The sequence below is a fragment of the Haplochromis burtoni genome, unplaced genomic scaffold, assembly GCF_018398535.1.
Source record: "Haplochromis burtoni strain Fernald_Lab_line unplaced genomic scaffold, NCSU_Asbu1 Contig_133, whole genome shotgun sequence".
NCBI classification, from domain to species: Eukaryota; Metazoa; Chordata; class Actinopteri; order Cichliformes; family Cichlidae; genus Haplochromis; species Haplochromis burtoni.
Genome location: NW_024582494.1, coordinates 447,506 through 464,858, shown reverse-complemented (window position 1 = coordinate 464,858; position 17,353 = coordinate 447,506). Strand labels below are relative to the sequence as shown.

Here is a 17,353-nt window from a genome sequence, read left to right as displayed (position 1 = left end):
GGCAGTTCGTGAAGCCGCGATACCAAACAGACCATGTGCGCCTGCGCAGTTTGTACAACAAATCTTTCGGGCAGCGGAGGAGACGAATGGTCGCTAATGCGCATATTTGGGGACGAAAAAAGGTAAGTCGCAGCGATAGGCGTTGTGTTTGCAGCAACACGCGGTTTCGAGAAGCAGTGAAGCCCGTAGCGTTTGGCGGGACTCTCTCCCGGGAAGTCTTTGTTTGGATCCTGTGTTGATGGCCAGATTGAATTTAAAGGTGAAGGCTCCGTGAGCCCACTAATCGACCTGCCAGGACACTAACCCGCTCAGCCACACACCACCGAAGCTAACCTAACCAGATAGAGACCGTTAGCACAGCGCCGTGTCCCCGGTGGCTGTTTGGGGCGGAGGCGCTTTGTGATGGATGATTGTGCTGATGGTCATCTATTTTTGGATCCGTGCGGAGCGCTGGACGGCAGACGCCATTGGTCGCTGTCACTTCAGCCACGGATGTCTCGTGGTCATGGCGTAACGACGCCCTTTACCGTGTCCCTGTTAGAAAACGTCGGTCTGTGTGAGAACAGCAGAGATGTGGTGTTTGAGAAGGAGCTTGGAAACCGTGCTGCTCATCTTTAAGTAGGACCAAAGGAAGGGTGTAGCTGCTGAGGTGGAAGTTCTTGTTAACTGTCATCTTACTCCATCAGCAGGTTCAAACTGAAGCTTAATGCCTGTTTGCTTTTCTGCAGATAACCCCCCCAAACAGACCCGCGGGAATCATGGGGAGTGGTAAGTTTACCCACAAGCAGAGACGGAAACACGGATTCCTCTTTTTCCTACTCTCGCTTGTTTTTCCTGTTCCATTGTGTTGATTTTCCACATTGTCCATGCTACTAATCCACTGCAGTGCCCCCCCTTGTTAACACAGTAACAATTCCCATTCTGTCCGGGGGGAAATTCCTGTTTGGATTTTGCTCTTTGTCCTTTTTTAAGCCTTTTGTTGATCCCATTCCCGAAGTTATGAGTCAGACAGCCGTTACTTGTTAATTTGGGCATGTTGTGGCATCTGGCTGTTTCCTTGGGGGAGTTTGTGTTTATATTCTGGGTGTGAGAAACAGAGGGCCACCTTGTCTCTTCAAGTCCGTTCTTCCAGTTTCTTTTATTTGGCAGAGGGACGGATGCCTAAATCAAAGGAGCTTTTGTCTTTATGTAGAAATGTGGGCACTGACCAGCGCTCGGCTCGGCTGCCTTTGTTTCAGTCCCCACCTCGCTCCTCTCCCCATTTTCCTCATTATTCTTTTCCCAGCATCTTTCCTTTTTGCCGCCCTTTCAATGCCGTCTAAATTCCTCCCCCATGCTGTTCTGCTTGCTGACTCGCCCTCACTTTCCTGTCATCTTCATTCCTTTCCTGTCTCTGCTTGTTGATTAATGCATTTTTTTCTTTCCCCTACTCGCTCCTGTCTTTGCTTCCTCCCTCCTCCACTCGTTTCAGTGTTCCTGCCAGCAGAAGCGGCCCACTCGGTCCTGCGGAGGCTGCGCAGGGCCAACTTTTTTCTGGAGGAAATAAAGCAGGGTAACATCCAGAGGGAGTGTCGGGAGGAGACCTGCACCTATGAGGAGGCCCGGGAAGCTTTTGAGAACGAAGAGAAGACGGTGAGAGGATGAGGAGGCGTGTCGCATCACACAGTGCACATCAAAACTCCAACATGAACCACGCGTCGTTTTTCTTTAACAGGAAATCATTTCCCATTGGGGCACATTTGTGGAGTGCTGGAAATAAACAGCTTAAAGTTTTCCTGATTCTTATAGATGAGGACAAAATTATTAGCCCACCTATGAAATTTAACTTCTTTCCCGGGTGCTTCTTCAACAGAGCATGTTTGTGCACAATAACAGAACTGTTTCAGATTAGTTTGACCGGGGTCAGTATTATTCGCCCTTCTGGAAAAATAGACCTTTTTATCGTGCCACCGCACAAAGCACTGCTGGGAAATGATGTGATTTAACTTGGTAATGCTCAGAGCTTCTAGAATCAGGATAAAACTGAAGGTTATTTTCCTATTTTCACTCAGTATAAAAACTTCAGCGAGGGTCTGAGCTATCAGTTGAGAAAGCATACAGAGTTTCCACAGTAGAAAGCAGAGTGTTAAACCACAGAGACGATGCTTATGTTTGGAGAGAGAAGTGAGAGGTGTACAACCAAAGAGCGCTGGCTCCACAGTGAAACACGGGGGTGGGAGTATTATGCCGTGGGAATGCTTCAGCCCACTTTAAACAGAGAGTCTCAGGATGGAAGGAATCGTGAAGAAAGAAGGAAATAGGAAGCTTTAGAAAGAAAACCTCAGACAACCAGCAGCAAATCTGGGTCCTTATTTGTCTTCCAACATGACAACAACCCAAAACATGCCCGGTGAAGAACAGCTGGTCTGCACGGAGCCCTGACACCAGTGCCAGTCTGTGGGGGGGCCTGAAGATCTAGGCCAAGGTGATCAAGTCTGGAGGATCTTGGGAGATTCACCGAAGAAGACACGTGTTAGCATTGGGGAGCTAATCATTTTGACCCTGGTAGTAAAATAACATAATCATCCAAAAAACTAGGATGTTTGGATAATTGAAACTGCTCGACCTTTTTAAAAGCACTTGGGAAACTTGAAACATGAAAACATGGCTTCCACTGCAGCTAAATCCCACAGGTCAGCATCACCGGTGGAGAGTCACCCACGCCAGCCGCTCTAACTACAAGTGATATTTTGTGGCGTTCATGTGTCCAGCAGTGAAATCCTGTGCCGAGAGCGGAACGAGGGTGTTTGTCAGAAAGTGATTGCGATCAGCAGGAAGAACAGCCCAGTGCAGCATTGTGTGGAGGCTGGAGCTAGGTCATGTGTGCGCTCACGTGGTCTCTTTTTGTTTGTTTGGGTGCTGTTGTCGGTTTCCTTTGCGTTGCAGTAATGTGGATAAAAAGCGCTTGCAGTGGGGGGGTGCACGTTTGGGCTGTTTTATTGACAGTGTGGATGTTCTGTGTGCAGAGGCAGTTCTGGGAAGAATATGTGCGTGAAAGCAGTCCGCCTGGAGGCCTGGAGGTGGGCGGGATCCACTCGCTCTACCTGATTGTGCCGCTGCTGCTGGTCGTGGTCATCATCGCCGGCGTCGCAATCACTGTGTGGCGCTGCCACTCCCGCAAACGCTCACAGCGCAGCCCCAGCATGGGACTCTCGCATCACAACAATGTCTTGTCAGTGGTCTCTATGGACCACTGGGGGAGGGAATACCACGGTGACCAATCAGAACTCAGCATCCACAGCAGCCCAGCGTATCCAGGCTCAGAGTTTACGTCAGGGCGCGGAAGCGCCGGCGACCCGCCGCCATCTTACGAAGAGGCTGTGGGCCACACGGACGTCCAAATAGAGACGGAGCCGCCCCCACAGTATGAGGACATAGTCAACAGCAGTTCTGTTAGTGTCAGTGGGGGCCAAGGGAAGTGAACGTGTTTTTAACCAGCAGCCTAACAAAAGCCTAACACACACTAAGACTTATTGTTTAGCAGTGCTACTGCTGTGGTTTCACCAGCCCCCCTGCAATCCAACACACACGACAGAAACACTAATAACTGTTTGGTCAGTGGACTAATGCAATCATCAGTGCTGGAACAGAAGTTGCACTAACCGTTGAAGGAACGAGTGATGGTGCAATACCACGCTGCTGCTTCTCCTCACGCTGTGTCACAGCTACAGATTCACAAACAGGGTTTGTATCACAGGTGCGAGACCAATGCTTTAGTGGCGCTCGGTACCGACTGATGCCAGTTTGAGACCCGAGTGGGCGGCGTCACATCATTTGTTTTTCATCTTTGAATACGCCCATGTCAAAAATACTTCATCCACAAGTTTGTGGTTGTGTGAACATAACGCAGACTTTTGAGAAAGGACATTATTCACCAGCCGGTCTCTCGTGGTGGGCCGGGAGCCTGCATGTGGCTCCAATGAGGGTTTTACCTGTAAACAGTAAACAGATGTCAAGGCATAATATATATATTTTTAATTTAACCTTTATTTAACCAGGAAGATCCCACTGAGATTAAAAACCTCTTTTTCAATGGAAACCTGGCCAAGATAGGCAGCAGCAGGTGTCTCCCAGTTACAGAAATGACTCAGTTAATATGCCTTAAACCATGAGGTGACACGCCAAACCAAAGCATTGGTCCATCTTTAGTAAACACAAAGGGTTAAGGGAAGGAGGGCAGTTATGCGTCATTACCTGCTTATATTTTGGTAACGCCTGTAGTTCATGCTGTCCTCGTGAGGTTAGAGGTGTCTCCGTACTGTCTAATTTGATTTAATGGTCAGGACTCACTGGCCCATGAACACTAGTGGGGCCTCTGACAGCTGCTTTAACTGTGGAACGCCCTCCTTCCCAAACGGACCTCCTGGATGTGAAGCTGCAGCTGTGCTACAGTTACTGACTTGCACATAAATGTGGGGCAGAAAGCAGCAGAGACGGGTTGTCAGGGGAAGCTTCTGTATTTACAGTCACCGTGGATAAAGTCTATGTTTAGCATGAGTAATGTATCTATGTAACCGTGTATCTGTGTGCAAACATTACGGGGAGGCATTTTTTAAAGCTTAAAGGCCAGTGACTGCACCGGTGCTGATGTAACCGTAGTACAGTCGGTTGTGAATAATGAAGGGGCGAAGCTCAGAATGAGCTGTTTCATGGAAAGTAGGACAGTCTGTTTCACGTTTGCTGTGTCACTCAGCAGTAACACTGACGTTGTAATCCTCAGAGTGCTCAGTCTATATGAAACGCTGCTGCTGCTGCATACACTCTAAAGCCAAATATGTCGTCACTAATGCTGATCACTGTCACGCAGCAGAGCACTGAACGTTTGCAGCGTGACCTTTGAGCCTCAGCACTCGCTGCGACACTGAGCTGACTCGTGCTGGTAGAGGTAGCAATTTTGGTTCGGCCACTTGTTGTACTGTTACTTAACCGAACCCTGTTTTTACAAAGCCTTATCGAGGAAAAACACGTTACATAACACTAAAAGTAAGGAGCTTGTTATAAATCTTTCACTTGTGCAAAAGCTTGAATTAATTTGTAATAAAATATTTAAAACTCGCTGCATGAATCTTTCAGCGTCTCGAGAACATGTTCAGTTTGTTTGGGTGAGCACTTGTTGCCCCCCGCATTGTTACCATCATCACTCACAAAGGGACAAATTATTCATCGCCTGGTGGTTTTCCAGGCGCTCACAAAGTGAGATTCTTACCTAGGAGACAGATGTATCCAGTGTGAGCTTCACTTTATTTTAAAGGAACAGAAGAAACTAGAAAAAGACAGATTCTTGTTTCCACCTGGCCTGTGACTCACATTCGTCCTCTGTGGGTCAGAGATTGTTTACTGCTGTTCAAACAAACCATAAAGTGATTCATTAACCACAAATCAAAGACCAGCACAAAGTGAATGGGCCTCAGCAGAGAGTGGTGAATATCCATTTATTCATTTTGTGGCAGACACAGTCATCATTGTGGACATTGAAACCAGCTTCTATTAACATTAGATGGCAGAGCTGACACAGTGGCTCAGTTTGTCCTTTTCAGGTGTTTGTTGAAAGCGAGCAGAGGACGGCTTTAACAGCTTTGAGCAGAGCGAGCCACATTTAGCTGGTCAAAGAACAAAACACACACGTTTAAAGGAGCACAACAGAAGTGCAGCTGACCTGAAAAGGAGGTCGCCCATTAAGTCACATTATTTGGTCTTGCAGCAAGCAATGGCACCAAGCTCATGAACTGAGTTTGACATTATTCAGGGCCCGTTTTACCACGGCTCGTTTGACAAATGAAAAAGCTCTTCAGACATCTACAGCGCAGCTCCATATTATAAAAGCAGGGTTAAATGTTGCCCAGCTGGTCGATCAGCCAGCTTTATAAAATAGATGTTTTTGTCCATACTGACGTCCAAACCCGGGGGCGCTCCGGTCACACCCAGTCTTTGGGGTTTCGTAACGCATCCAGCATCTCAGCCTCCCGGGTGCCTTTGGCAGGCTCGTGCATGTACTCCCACCTGAGGATGAAGAGTGATTCTGTTACCACGCGACGCGGGCAGCCTGCTGTCGACACAAGCAAGGTGCAAACAGTGCTTTGAAGAGGCAGCAGCTTACCTTGCGGTGAGTGGGAGGGACATGAGGATGCTCTCGATTCTTGAGCCGGGCGTGGCCAGGCCAAACTTCACTCCCCTGTCGTACACCAGGTTAAACTCCACATACCTGCAGAGCAACACATCCTCACTGTAGGCTAAAACTTACTGTTCATTGCTTAAGGTGATCAGGTGCTGTATGAAAACACATAAGAACAAACCAAGGCAGCCCATTCTCTGGGTTTACTTTCACAGGAATAATATTGTAATGCGTATTTATTCATTTTGTTTTCTTTGTTACTGTGACAGGTTTGTGGTAGAGATGGCACGATACCACTTTTTAATGTCCGATACCGATATCATAAATTTGGATATCTGCCGATACCGACATGAATCCGATAGTGTTTTAATCAGTACGACTGTTTTATTAAACGTGCTGCTGTTGTTCAGCCGCTGGTTTCCTCTTTCTGCTGCAAAGTGGGCCAAAAACAAAGAAGAGAGACTCGCGACAGAAAAGCCGATCAGCTGATCATTGATCAGTTTCATGATTGAAGTAGCAGCAGGAGAGAGAGAGAGAGAGGCAGTCGCTCCATCATTCGGTTGTTAAGCTTAACGTGGGGATGCTTTACAAACATTTAGAGATTAACTTTGCTTTACTTCTCTGGGATAACTTCCTCGGAGATGAAATGCCGGGTTGGTAGCGAGGCAGCAAATGCTGAACCAGACTGCCGACAGGCCTCGCACGCCACAGCCGCATACTGCCCCGACGTGCGAAAGTTATGAGCTGAATTACGTCATGTCACAAGTTTTGTGAGGTGCTTTCTGTATGTGCCAACACATACCACACTGAGCTAATCTGAACAATCTAATCACTCTACTGGTTTCCAGCTTGCTATGTACTTCCCTCTCAAACTCGCCCTTTAAGTCAGTCTCTGTGTTGTTAGCGACTCCCTGCCAGGATCCACTCCAGCTTCAGACCACACTGCAGTCATTAAGCAGCTCAATCACACAAGTGAAGGAAGACTAAACCTGAGACTGGCAGTCACTGCAAGTGTGTGGCCTGAAAAACAGGACGGACTGACTTGGATCAGCTGGTCTGTGAACCCTTTATAATTTTGTGTTTATTTGAGCTCAAATATTCAGATGGGTTCTCTCTTATTTACCGTTTGGTGCTACTCACCGGCCTCGTCGAACCTGCTGCCAGTCCTTCTCCTCATCAGAAAAAGAGTCATTGAGATGTTTGTACACGATGGGCAGATAGCAGGGCACCACCGTGCGGGCGCAGCTCTTGACGAAGCTGAACACTTCCTCCTGATTCGGGGAGTCCAGGTCGTCAAAGAAGATTCCTCCTATACCGCGGGTCTCTCCTCTGTGGCGAACGTAGAAGTACCTGTCACACCTGGGCAACATGCAGTAACATATACTGAGACAGAAGCAGGGCCAAATAAATATCCATATATGGCATGACATACGACAAATGAAGTCTGAAAGACAGATTTGCCTGTATGTTGATATCAGTATTTATAATGACCGAGTAATGAAAATTTAGAAAGTAAAATAAAACGAGAAAATGTCCTCTCAACCACGTTATGAGCAGTGATGTTCCACAGTTTGTCCACCAGAGGGAGCTCTGCAACTTCTCTGTTGCTTGGATCACCACACACACCAACTCAGCAGATTCAACAAAACAGCAGCAATATCTTAGTGAGGATTAAAAATAAATATGAATTGTGTTTATGTTCCATTTTTCCTGAGAGAAAAAGAAAAACATCGACCAATATATCAGACTTTTAAATCATCAAACGTCAGTATAGGTATCAAAGCTCCAAATGGGCTCTAAATAAATTAACAGCAAGTCGACTGAAAGCATGTCTGTAGAGACAGTAAACTGTGCTACATTTAGTGGATGAGAGGGGTGCCAATCGTCTCTGTAAGAGGAAAGGCATATTTATGAAAACATCACATTATTCCTTAAATGTAAAACTTTACCTCATACAGCAAACATCAGATAAACCACACCCATCATTTCCCACTGAAGTCAATCCCTGACTAACGTCTTGCTTCAACGGTTTTTCTGCAACTGCAGATTTTAGGCAAAGACTTCCTCTTATCATCACTCCACAGTGGGGATACACCCAGTGCAAATCCACACACAGCGTACGTGCTGAAGGACGCACATGCAAGTGGAGGGGACGAGCGTGGGGCTAACCAAACCGTACCATTTCTTAAAGTCCGGGTAGTACTGTGGGTGGTGCTTGTCACAGGCCTCCTTCAGGGTTTTGTGGAAATGAAAGGCATCTTCCTTATCTATATACACCGGGGTCAGGTCTGTGCCTCCACCGAACCACCACTGCTTAGTGCCTGGAACAAGGAAGAAGGAAACAAGGGTTATCATTCACTCCACACTCAGCTGTGTCACTGACACTGAGAGCCAACTGCTGACGTGATGAAGGCCTAATGCTTACCATCTTCCTCCTCAATCTCAAAGTATCTGTAGTTGAAGTGCACAGTGGGAATATGGGGGTTTTTGGGGTGAATAACGGAGCTCACTCCCATGGCAACAAATGGCAGTTTACCTGGGAAAAATAAAGATACCAATATTAAAGTTTAAACCGCTGTGTTCAATAACACAAATCGCAATAGTCAAAACTCACCATCTTTCCCTTTGAGGACCTTTCCTCTGCTCCTCATCTGCTTCGCCGCCTCCTCTGTCAGGTTCCCAAACACCACCGACACATTAACACCCGCCTTCTCAAACACCTTTCCGTCCTGCATCACACAGCTGATGCCTCCACCACCTGACACAGACACAGTCAGTTTACTTTTGGTTCTTCTTTAAGCAAATATAATCATGTTACACTCTGTTACGCTGTACGTGGATATTTTATGTCAGGCAGAAGCGCCTCACCTTCCTTCCTCTTCCACCGGTCAACCCTGAACGTCCCACCGTCCACTTTCTCCAGGGCTTTGCAGAAGTCGGCCTGAGTCTCCATGATCAGCATCTCCATCTTCGTACGCATCTCGTCCTTGTTCCCCTGCAGCACACTAATGTCAGTCACCGGCGGAGACATAAAGCCCCGGCATCTCTGAAGAATGTCCGCTTCTTCCCCCGTCTCCTTTGCGGCTCGGGGGACTCTCGTTGCCATCTCTGCGCGCTGGAAGTGGTCAGTGTTAGCTAGAAACCCCGCTACGGCCGCCGCCGCTGTAACTGCTGCGGCTCCGCTGAGCGCCAGGGCTCCCCTCCTGGTATTCCCGGACCTGCCTGCGGTCCCATGGGACATGAACCTCACGCCGGTACCCCTCGAAAACCATCTCGTTCCCGGAAGTAAAGGCACTGACCGACTGTGAGTGGAGGCTAGCCGCGAAACGGACTCTCCGGCACTAGCGAGCCCCTTTAACGGAGAAGTTAAACATCGTCTCGCGGCGCTGTGAGCCGTTTTGTTCACCGAGTAAAAAACGATGGTGGCCATCTGTGGACAAGACACGATTCTCTGTCCGGCCTGTCACTGTGTTCTCACCACCAACTTAAAACTGTGTCAGAAGTTTCACCTACGTGATATCAGGCATGTTTTAGATGAAGGGGCGTGGTTTGTCAAAGGAGATAACCGCAACATGGGAAATGTCGTTCTCCATTATCGCGGTGCGGGGCTCAGAATGATGCATGCCTACACAAAACTCCAAGACCCAGAGTTCAGTGCGCCACACAAACGTTGCATTCAAAGACTTCTCTGTTTGGGGACGCATTTAAGGACCTCTGTTTCTCATACGATTGTTCATAACATTGATTGATTTTTTAGACTTCTGCGGGAAATCTTCGTCTTAACTTCGACGACGTAACCGGAAACCCCATTTAACCCTAACGCTGCAACCTCCCACAGCTTTCAGGTCATTGCGGGCTACATGTTACATATCCTGGGAGGTGCACATCCGGTTACATGGAAGTTTATCGGGGAGCGTTAAAAGGAGTTTGTGCTTACTTCACAAGTTATGACTTAGAATTGCAGCAGAAGTGCAAATCAGGCATTACTCTTTATCAGTGAGTCGAAATATAAAACAAGCTGATTCCCTGTCACTGTACAGCCATCTGTCAATGTGAGAAATCTGAGAAAAGCACCAAATGTGAGCTGGAATGTGACGTGTAATTCAAACGTTACACGAAAAGTCACGCTAGCTTGGGGTGTCAAACATAGGGCCCAAGGGCCAGAATAGGCCCACCACAAACTCCAGTATGGCCCACTGGATGTCTTTGGAAAATGTGATGGGAGGCAGTTTGGACTTCTAACTGTACTTTCATAAGTTTAACAGCTTTTTCTACTGACAAACACCACCATGGCCATTCAAACTACACCAAAGTAATTAAGAAAAAGATGGGGAAAAAACATTTTTGGACCATCTACTATAGAAATATTTATATATATTTATAATTATTTCTTTATTTTAAAAGTGGATGCTTCTGAAAATTAGCAAAAACTTTGTGTTTAATAATTACAGCACCACCTGGCCAATGAGCTACCAGAACTTTCTGTAATTGAGTAATTTCTTACAATTTAAGCCCAGAGAGCCATGCTGACAGCAGCATTTGTTTATCATGTGCAAAAAAGACATATTGTTCAAATAGCACTTCTTTTTCTTATATTAGGATAAATGCAGGAATAAATGTGTTGTTAAACATTTTCACACTGACAGAAGTTTCACTGCTCCTACAAACATAAGATCAAACTGATTTAAAACTATTACAAATCTCTGCTCTGGATCCCCGCTTTTCTTATCAAGAAAAAGAAAAAAGTATAACAAGTAATGATTAAATTTTTTTCATCCATCTAAACTGGTTTGATCGTCCTGGCATTGTGCGTACAGACTCCCTATCATATCTTCTTCTTCAGTATTTTTTAATTATAACGTGTCTGGTTTTATACAACATTTCTGGATGTAAAATCCCCAGGCTCTATGGCTTCCCTTCTTATACCTTTTTATCATTATCTGTAACAACGAAAGAGTTTCGGATTAGTGTAAAGTTTGTGTTCAGGGTTTTGACACACTGAGCTGCACTGTTGGAGGTGGTCAGTTCTGTGGAGCTTCAGTGTTTCTCCGCACTTAAAGAAGAGGCAGTTGGGAGTAAACGGGAAAAGAAAGGGTCTGACAGTGACACAGGAAAGGTAGAAAGGTAATAAAGAGGGTGGGGGCGATAAAGAAAAAACAGGGGTTATGAGGAGGTGGACAGATAAGAGGTAAAGAGATGGGATGGATGAAGGCTGGGGTAGATGGAAAAATGTTAGGGGAAGGGTGGAGACAAGGCAGAGGCATGGGGAAGATAAAGGAAGGTAATAAATAAAATAAAATACATATTCAAAGTGGGAATACGGTGATGACGATGATTATGATTAAAATATAGTCATACAGGGTGTAACAGTAACAGAGAGATAAACATATCTGTATTTATAAATGACATACTGGGTAATGATGTATAAATGATGAATTAAACACTTACTAATACCTTACTAATGCTTAATACTGTGACATTATTATTAAGTATATATATCCAGTTGCTAGCTTGATAAAATCGAGCTCTCTTGCTGAAAAGAGGCAGAAACTTGTACCCACGTAGTGTGCACTGTTGCTGATTCTAATCATCCACGAGTGTTTTTTTATTGACTCATACATAAAGAAATACGAAATTTACTTTTGAAAAGTAAACACACCATATAATGCGTTCGTTTTTATAAAGTCCTGAATCATTCACCAGCATCTGCAGCATTGCTGCCACAACACTTCCTGCTGAAGGCTCCTTTCAGTTGTTTCATTTTTGAGAAACATCTTTGCAAAGGTTCACCCTTTAATCACAAGGCTTGTTATAAACAAATGAGAGCATGCAAAAGTATAACTTCCAAGTTTTTTAAACTACTTTGGGGTGAAAGTCTAGAGTTACTTTAACCTGTGCTAACCATTTACACTGATGTGTTGTACATACTTCTTATCAGAGAGGTGGTTGGAGATAAATGACTTCCTTGTAAATTTTCTCTTTTCTCTGCCCTCTTGACATTTTTTAATCTTTCATCTGTTGCCTGATTTTGTTTTACTTGCCTGCCTTTTTTTAAATTCTTTAATAAAACCCAAAATCAAATAAAAAAAATGTCACGACGTATAAAATGCGAATAAAAACGTAATGCAAAGACTCGCGAATCTCACAAACCCAAGTTTTATTCAGAACATAACACAGAAAACATATCAGTGTTTAAACTCTTCGTATTCTGGTTTTGTTTACATTTTACACGTCGTCCTGACATTTTTGGAATTGGTTTGTATTTTATTCTCACCGTAGATAAAGAGGCAATCTTCTAAGTGCAGCCTATCCTGGCTCAAATGTGCGCTTTAGTTTCGTTTAGTCATAAAAATGTGCAATAATGGAAAGACTCGCACAAAAGGACCCAGTTTATCTAGATTAGTGCTTTAAATTTAATCGACCTCAGCCTGGAGGAACAGATAACTCATTTAATAACTTTACTTTATTAAATATTTACGGTCTTTTAATACCTCCTGGCTTTTCCCTCATGTTTACGCTGTGTTCATGGAGATTTTCTTTTTTGTGAATGCGTTTAGCGGGTGGCGTGCGCATGCGCATGTGTAAAGCGTGTTGCTGGTCTCTATGACGACGTGTCTATTAAACCTTTTAGGGGCCGTGGAGAGGCTTGAAGCAGATTATGTGCACAGGTGTTGCTCCACAGGCCGGCGGGGACTACGCAGGCCAGTTAGACGGTCGATTTGTTGTTTTACTGAAACAGGAAGAGCTGCTGCTGGTGAGTTTAACATCACTGTTGTCACATTTTACACTGCTGCTTTAAAACCGATCGATGTAATCCGACTGGGTCCAGTCTGCTCTCAGCCTGCCCTCTATACGCTATAAAGCGATTGAAACAAATAAAGTAAAAGCTAAAGACGACTCGACTCTGTTTCTGTGTTTTAAGCTGCCTGGTGGAAGCGGCTGTGACCCAAACACACATGCACTGAATCAAAAGCGCGTATAAATCTATAGATGTTAGCAAGTGAGGGATATTATATAGGTATTAAAGCCAAAAAGAATTGTAGATTTTGACAGCTATTCAACTTTGATCTAATACATGAGATGGGCACAAAGCCCTGCTACAGATTTATACCTAACATATAAATGAACCCACTTAAAAGTGGCTGTGATGGAGTTTTTACCATAACATGGCAAATACAGGTGCTCACAAACGCTGCAACACAGAAACATATTTCTTTTGGATTGTCTGTTGTTAGTTTTCTTAAAGCACAGGCCCGCTGTGAATAACCCCGGTCTGCCTCTATGTGCTGATCTTTGCATTATTCTTTATACTTAATGTTAACGAGCTGTTAGTGGTGCCCAGGTCGTTGGACATCAGCACCATGACTACCACTGAAGAGCCATCATTGGCTGGATGTCATGTTCCTGCACTTGGGTAAATAAGGTTATCTGTGCTGATATGTACCTCCTTTGTTTTCTGACCTTTACTGTTATATTTCGGCATAAAATAAACAGCACATATTATAGAGGGACACTGGATTTATTCAGGTTTCTGTGTGATCACCACAAATAATGTATTTAATGAGGAAGACTATGATTATGCACTTTTTGTCTCATGTATTAAGCACCAGTCAAGAAATCATCCAACCTGTTGGTGGCAGCCTCTCTGTGATTAAACACTACAAGAGAAACCTGAGAACACAACCAGCAGATAAAAACAATATAACAACACAATCCACACAAATGCAGCATCATAAACAGCAGGTCAGATACTAAGATTTAAATCAAGGGAAATTTAAGCCTCAAGTTTGAGAACAATGCACGTTTTACGCTACAGGAAAGATGCTCACCGTGTAATCCCAGATGTATCCTGCAGGGTGTTTTCTGCACTGTGATCTGTACTTATTAGACTTCAATGAATAATATAAAACAGCTACTTTTCTCTTGAAGCCAAGTCACCCTCTCACAGAAAACAGTGAGCAGAAAATAATCATCAGTGATTTTAAACCTGAGGTATTGTTGGGCTGCACAGGTGATCTCCACGGTCTACAGCGATGATCGCATCGTCACTGTGCTGTCTCAGGCTTGACTTCACTTTCTTTGGGTGCTACAGTGTGAGTGTGTGCAGGGAGAAAAACTTTTATAAGCATTACGTCACATCCTTCCGTCCCCTCTTTCAGTTCGGTGGTAGATGATGAGCGAAACAGTTTGCACAAAGACTCAGGAGGAGTACGAGGACGACTTTGAGAAAGATCTGGACTGGCTGATCAGTGAGGAAGGCCGGAGCAGGGACCAGGTAGGTCTGACATTACATCTCCTGCATCTCGTCTTTCTAATCTTTCTTTCCTTTTTAGCATGCAGTATATATCTGAATGCTGCTCTACTTGCTGCAGGCTGAATGAGGTGTGTATACCTGAGCCTGCTCTGTGAAAGTGTGACAGCGAGCAGTGTTGAGTTACCAGACCTGGCACACTGAGTTTGGATGTGAAACCTATGCTGCTGAAATGCAGCGGCATACTTTCACTGTTCCACTGCTGGATGCAATATTGATGAGCAAAATAAAACATACCTGTTATCTGTTGCTCAGTATTGATGTTGCACCTTCATTTACATGCAGACTTAATTAATGCATGCAAAGTACGTCTGTCTTATCCCCCACAGGGCTCTGACTATGAGGACATAGAGGCAGACATTGACAAAGAACTGGAGGAGGGTGAGAAACGACAGGGAATGAAAGGAAAGGAGAATAACTACAAGGAAACAAAGCGAGACAACAAAACAGAGCAACTGGAAGAAGATGAAGAGAGGTGGCCATCTCCTATGGAACCATTGGAGTATGACTCAGACAGGGACAGTCCCAGTAAGTCATCACCTACAGCCCCACCTCCTCCAGGGATGGATGACCAAACAGACGAGGAGAAGAAGTACATCCTCGAGAAGATCCAGCAGGCTAACCGGGAGCTGCAGGATCAGGAAGTGCCAGATATGACACGACGGAGGCGGTTGCATTTTAAAGAGACATTGGTGGACCTGGTGGTGCCTCCGCTGCAGTTTGAGAGAGATGGCAGCAGCGATGAAGTAGAGGGGAAAAATGGGAGCAAGGAAAGAGCTGAGGATGCACCGGCAGATACTGAAGTGTCGGGAAAGCTGTCCGAGCTAAAGATTTCACCTCGCAATGAAAGCAGGAGTTCTGAAGGAGGTTCTGGCAGGGCTGGGGAGAGCAGCGAGGGAGGCCAGGGGATGAAGGAGGGCAGAGTCCTTGTGGAGAAGGACGGGAAGTTTGACCTGGTCAGCCTAAAAGAGGTGGAGAGTCAAGCCCTTTTCCCTCCTTTAGCTAACATCTTCAGTGACAGTTCACGCTCCTCGCCTCGTGTTCAGGAGCAAAATGTAAACTCTGTTAAGATCCACAGTTCCTCCACTTCTCCTCGCCTTCGGGCTGCCTCCTCCTTGTTTCCACAGGCAATAGATCACCTTCGGGTCCCCAGACCTCCAGCACAACCAAAGAGCAGGCCTAGCTCAGCCAGCCAGAGTCAGAGAGGCAGTCAGAGGAAAAGCAGCAAGAGGCGGGTGCAGTCTGCCACGGAGACACCCAGCCAGGCCACGTACACCCTGACCCCACAGCAGAAAGAGCAGCTGCAGAAGATCCAGGAGAGGAAGCAGAGGCTGGCCAGAGAGGTAGGAAATGCAGCGAATTAGGTCATTTCAAAAAAAGGTCTGGCTATGGTTGCTACATTTCTTCACAGTTATTATGTTTCTCAGGCAGAACAGAGGAGGCGTGAGGAAGAAGAGCTGAAGAGGCAGGAGAACGAGCTGGCCTTCAAAGCCTGGCTGATGAGGAAGAAAGAGCAGCTTCAGGAGGAGAGAAGGATCCACAGAGCCCAGGAAATCGAGAGAATGAATTGTCAAGTATGGCCACACGGGGGCACAGTAAGCTCATAACACAGTCGCTACACGAGGACCACTTTTCCCCCCAACACTTTCCGTGTCTTAAACTTTGATGCAATACAAAGAAAGTGTCCGGTAAAAGTGACACGACTGAGGATGGTAATACGCTGCTTCTGCGTCCCCCGTTAGAGAGACTCCAACCCGGACCCGGAGGAGGCCTTCAGGTCATGGCTTCAGAGGAAGCAGGAGCAGCAGCACAAGGAGAGGCAGCTGGTGGAGTTCAAGAGGCTGGAGGAGGACAGTGGGTACCTGTTACACAGCCGTGAGGAGTGCGACGAGGCTTTCAAACTGTACGTCTGCTTTTAAACTTCGTAACCTGCAGAAAGTTTCATATGATGACTTCCTGGCACACGTAAGAGTAGAGACAATCACGTCTGTCACCGCTTGTTTCTGCTCTAAGGTGAAGTTAAAGATTTACAGGTTGAATTTTGGTTCATTGATTTATATCCTGTCAGGAGTAAAGTTACATTTAGACAATATTAATAATAAAAAGCAGGCTAATGATGCAGCCCTCATCTGGCTACAAAGGGCAAATATTCTGAAAGAGTGCTGGAAGTATCAGCTGACTGACAGATACCTTTTTCCTCCCTCAGGTGGCTGAAGCGAAAGCGGACGGAGAAGCGAGCGGAGCAGCAGGCGGCCCGAGAGCACTCCCGCAGGCTGGTGTTAGAGGAGCGGCGTGCGCGGCGCATGAGGGACTTGATGTGCACCGCCAGTGAAAGCAAACCGTTCAGAGTCACTGAACAGCTGGCCTACCGCTTCTGAGCTGAACCAACCCGGCACGCCGACCAAAGCCACATGTTACCTCTAATCAGGGTCCCCACAAACTCAAACTAAGGACTCGGGCTCGTTACAGAAAGCAGGTATAAACTCCCAAGTTTGTTAAACACGAGATGAGCGAAATCCAGGTTATTTGTTCCAGAAAGAGGGTTAACTTAAACTCTGACTCCCCCCGACACACTGTTTCATTTCCTCATTGATAGGGTTAATATCAAAGTGTGTAGCAGAATGCATTAACATGCACATGAAACCCCAGGTTTAGTTTAGTGGTGCATTTAACACGGGTGCTTTCAGAATCAACCAGCCTTGGATCATGGATGTGATCAGCACACACTGTAGATTTATTAACAACTCAAAATCTGTTGGCTACATGTTTGTAACATGCTGACTCTGTGGTCAGTAAGGCAGCTGTCTGCTAAATATTTCAATGACACTTTTCTGTCCACCTCTTTTCTTTTTTACGATAAATATGACTCAGTCCACTGGATGGGTGGGTGG

General features: G+C 45.7%; 3 protein-coding genes across 5 annotated transcripts; 2 read left to right on the top strand and 1 right to left on the bottom strand.

Annotated features, from left to right (window-relative positions):
• Positions 1 to 5,096, top strand: prrg1 (proline rich Gla (G-carboxyglutamic acid) 1). Of its 2 annotated transcripts, none has more exons than XM_005930983.3 (4): positions 1 to 122; positions 729 to 768; positions 1,472 to 1,632; positions 3,006 to 5,096. In XM_005930983.3, exons 1-4 carry the CDS (start codon positions 87 to 89, stop codon positions 3,459 to 3,461), a joined length of 693 nt encoding a protein of 230 aa, XP_005931045.1. In that variant the 5' UTR covers positions 1 to 86; the 3' UTR covers positions 3,462 to 5,096. The 2 variants fall into 2 exon arrangements, with proteins under 2 accessions (XP_005931045.1, XP_005931046.1); XM_005930984.3 differs by lacking the exon at positions 1 to 122 and adding an exon at positions 129 to 649.
• A 344-nt stretch (positions 5,097 to 5,440) lies between these two features.
• cpox (coproporphyrinogen oxidase) lies at positions 5,441 to 9,716 on the bottom strand. Its single transcript, XM_005930982.3, has 7 exons — positions 9,020 to 9,716; positions 8,766 to 8,909; positions 8,577 to 8,687; positions 8,331 to 8,472; positions 7,292 to 7,510; positions 6,137 to 6,241; positions 5,441 to 6,039 (listed from the first exon to the last, which is right to left on the bottom strand). The coding sequence occupies exons 1-7, from the start codon at positions 9,579 to 9,581 to the stop codon at positions 5,955 to 5,957; spliced, it is 1,368 nt and encodes a 455-aa protein (XP_005931044.1). The 5' UTR covers positions 9,582 to 9,716; the 3' UTR covers positions 5,441 to 5,954.
• Positions 9,717 to 12,621: 2,905 nt separating this feature from the next.
• ccdc181 (coiled-coil domain containing 181) lies at positions 12,622 to 17,346 on the top strand. Of its 2 annotated transcripts, none has more exons than XM_005930986.2 (6): positions 12,622 to 12,905; positions 14,311 to 14,426; positions 14,792 to 15,805; positions 15,890 to 16,036; positions 16,205 to 16,365; positions 16,669 to 17,346. In XM_005930986.2, exons 2-6 carry the CDS (start codon positions 14,322 to 14,324, stop codon positions 16,838 to 16,840), a joined length of 1,599 nt encoding a protein of 532 aa, XP_005931048.1. In that variant the 5' UTR covers positions 12,622 to 12,905; positions 14,311 to 14,321; the 3' UTR covers positions 16,841 to 17,346. The 2 variants fall into 2 exon arrangements, with proteins under 2 accessions (XP_005931048.1, XP_005931047.1); XM_005930985.3 differs by having other exon boundaries at positions 12,623 to 12,905; positions 15,890 to 16,057.
• Positions 17,347 to 17,353: the final 7 nt, after the last annotated feature.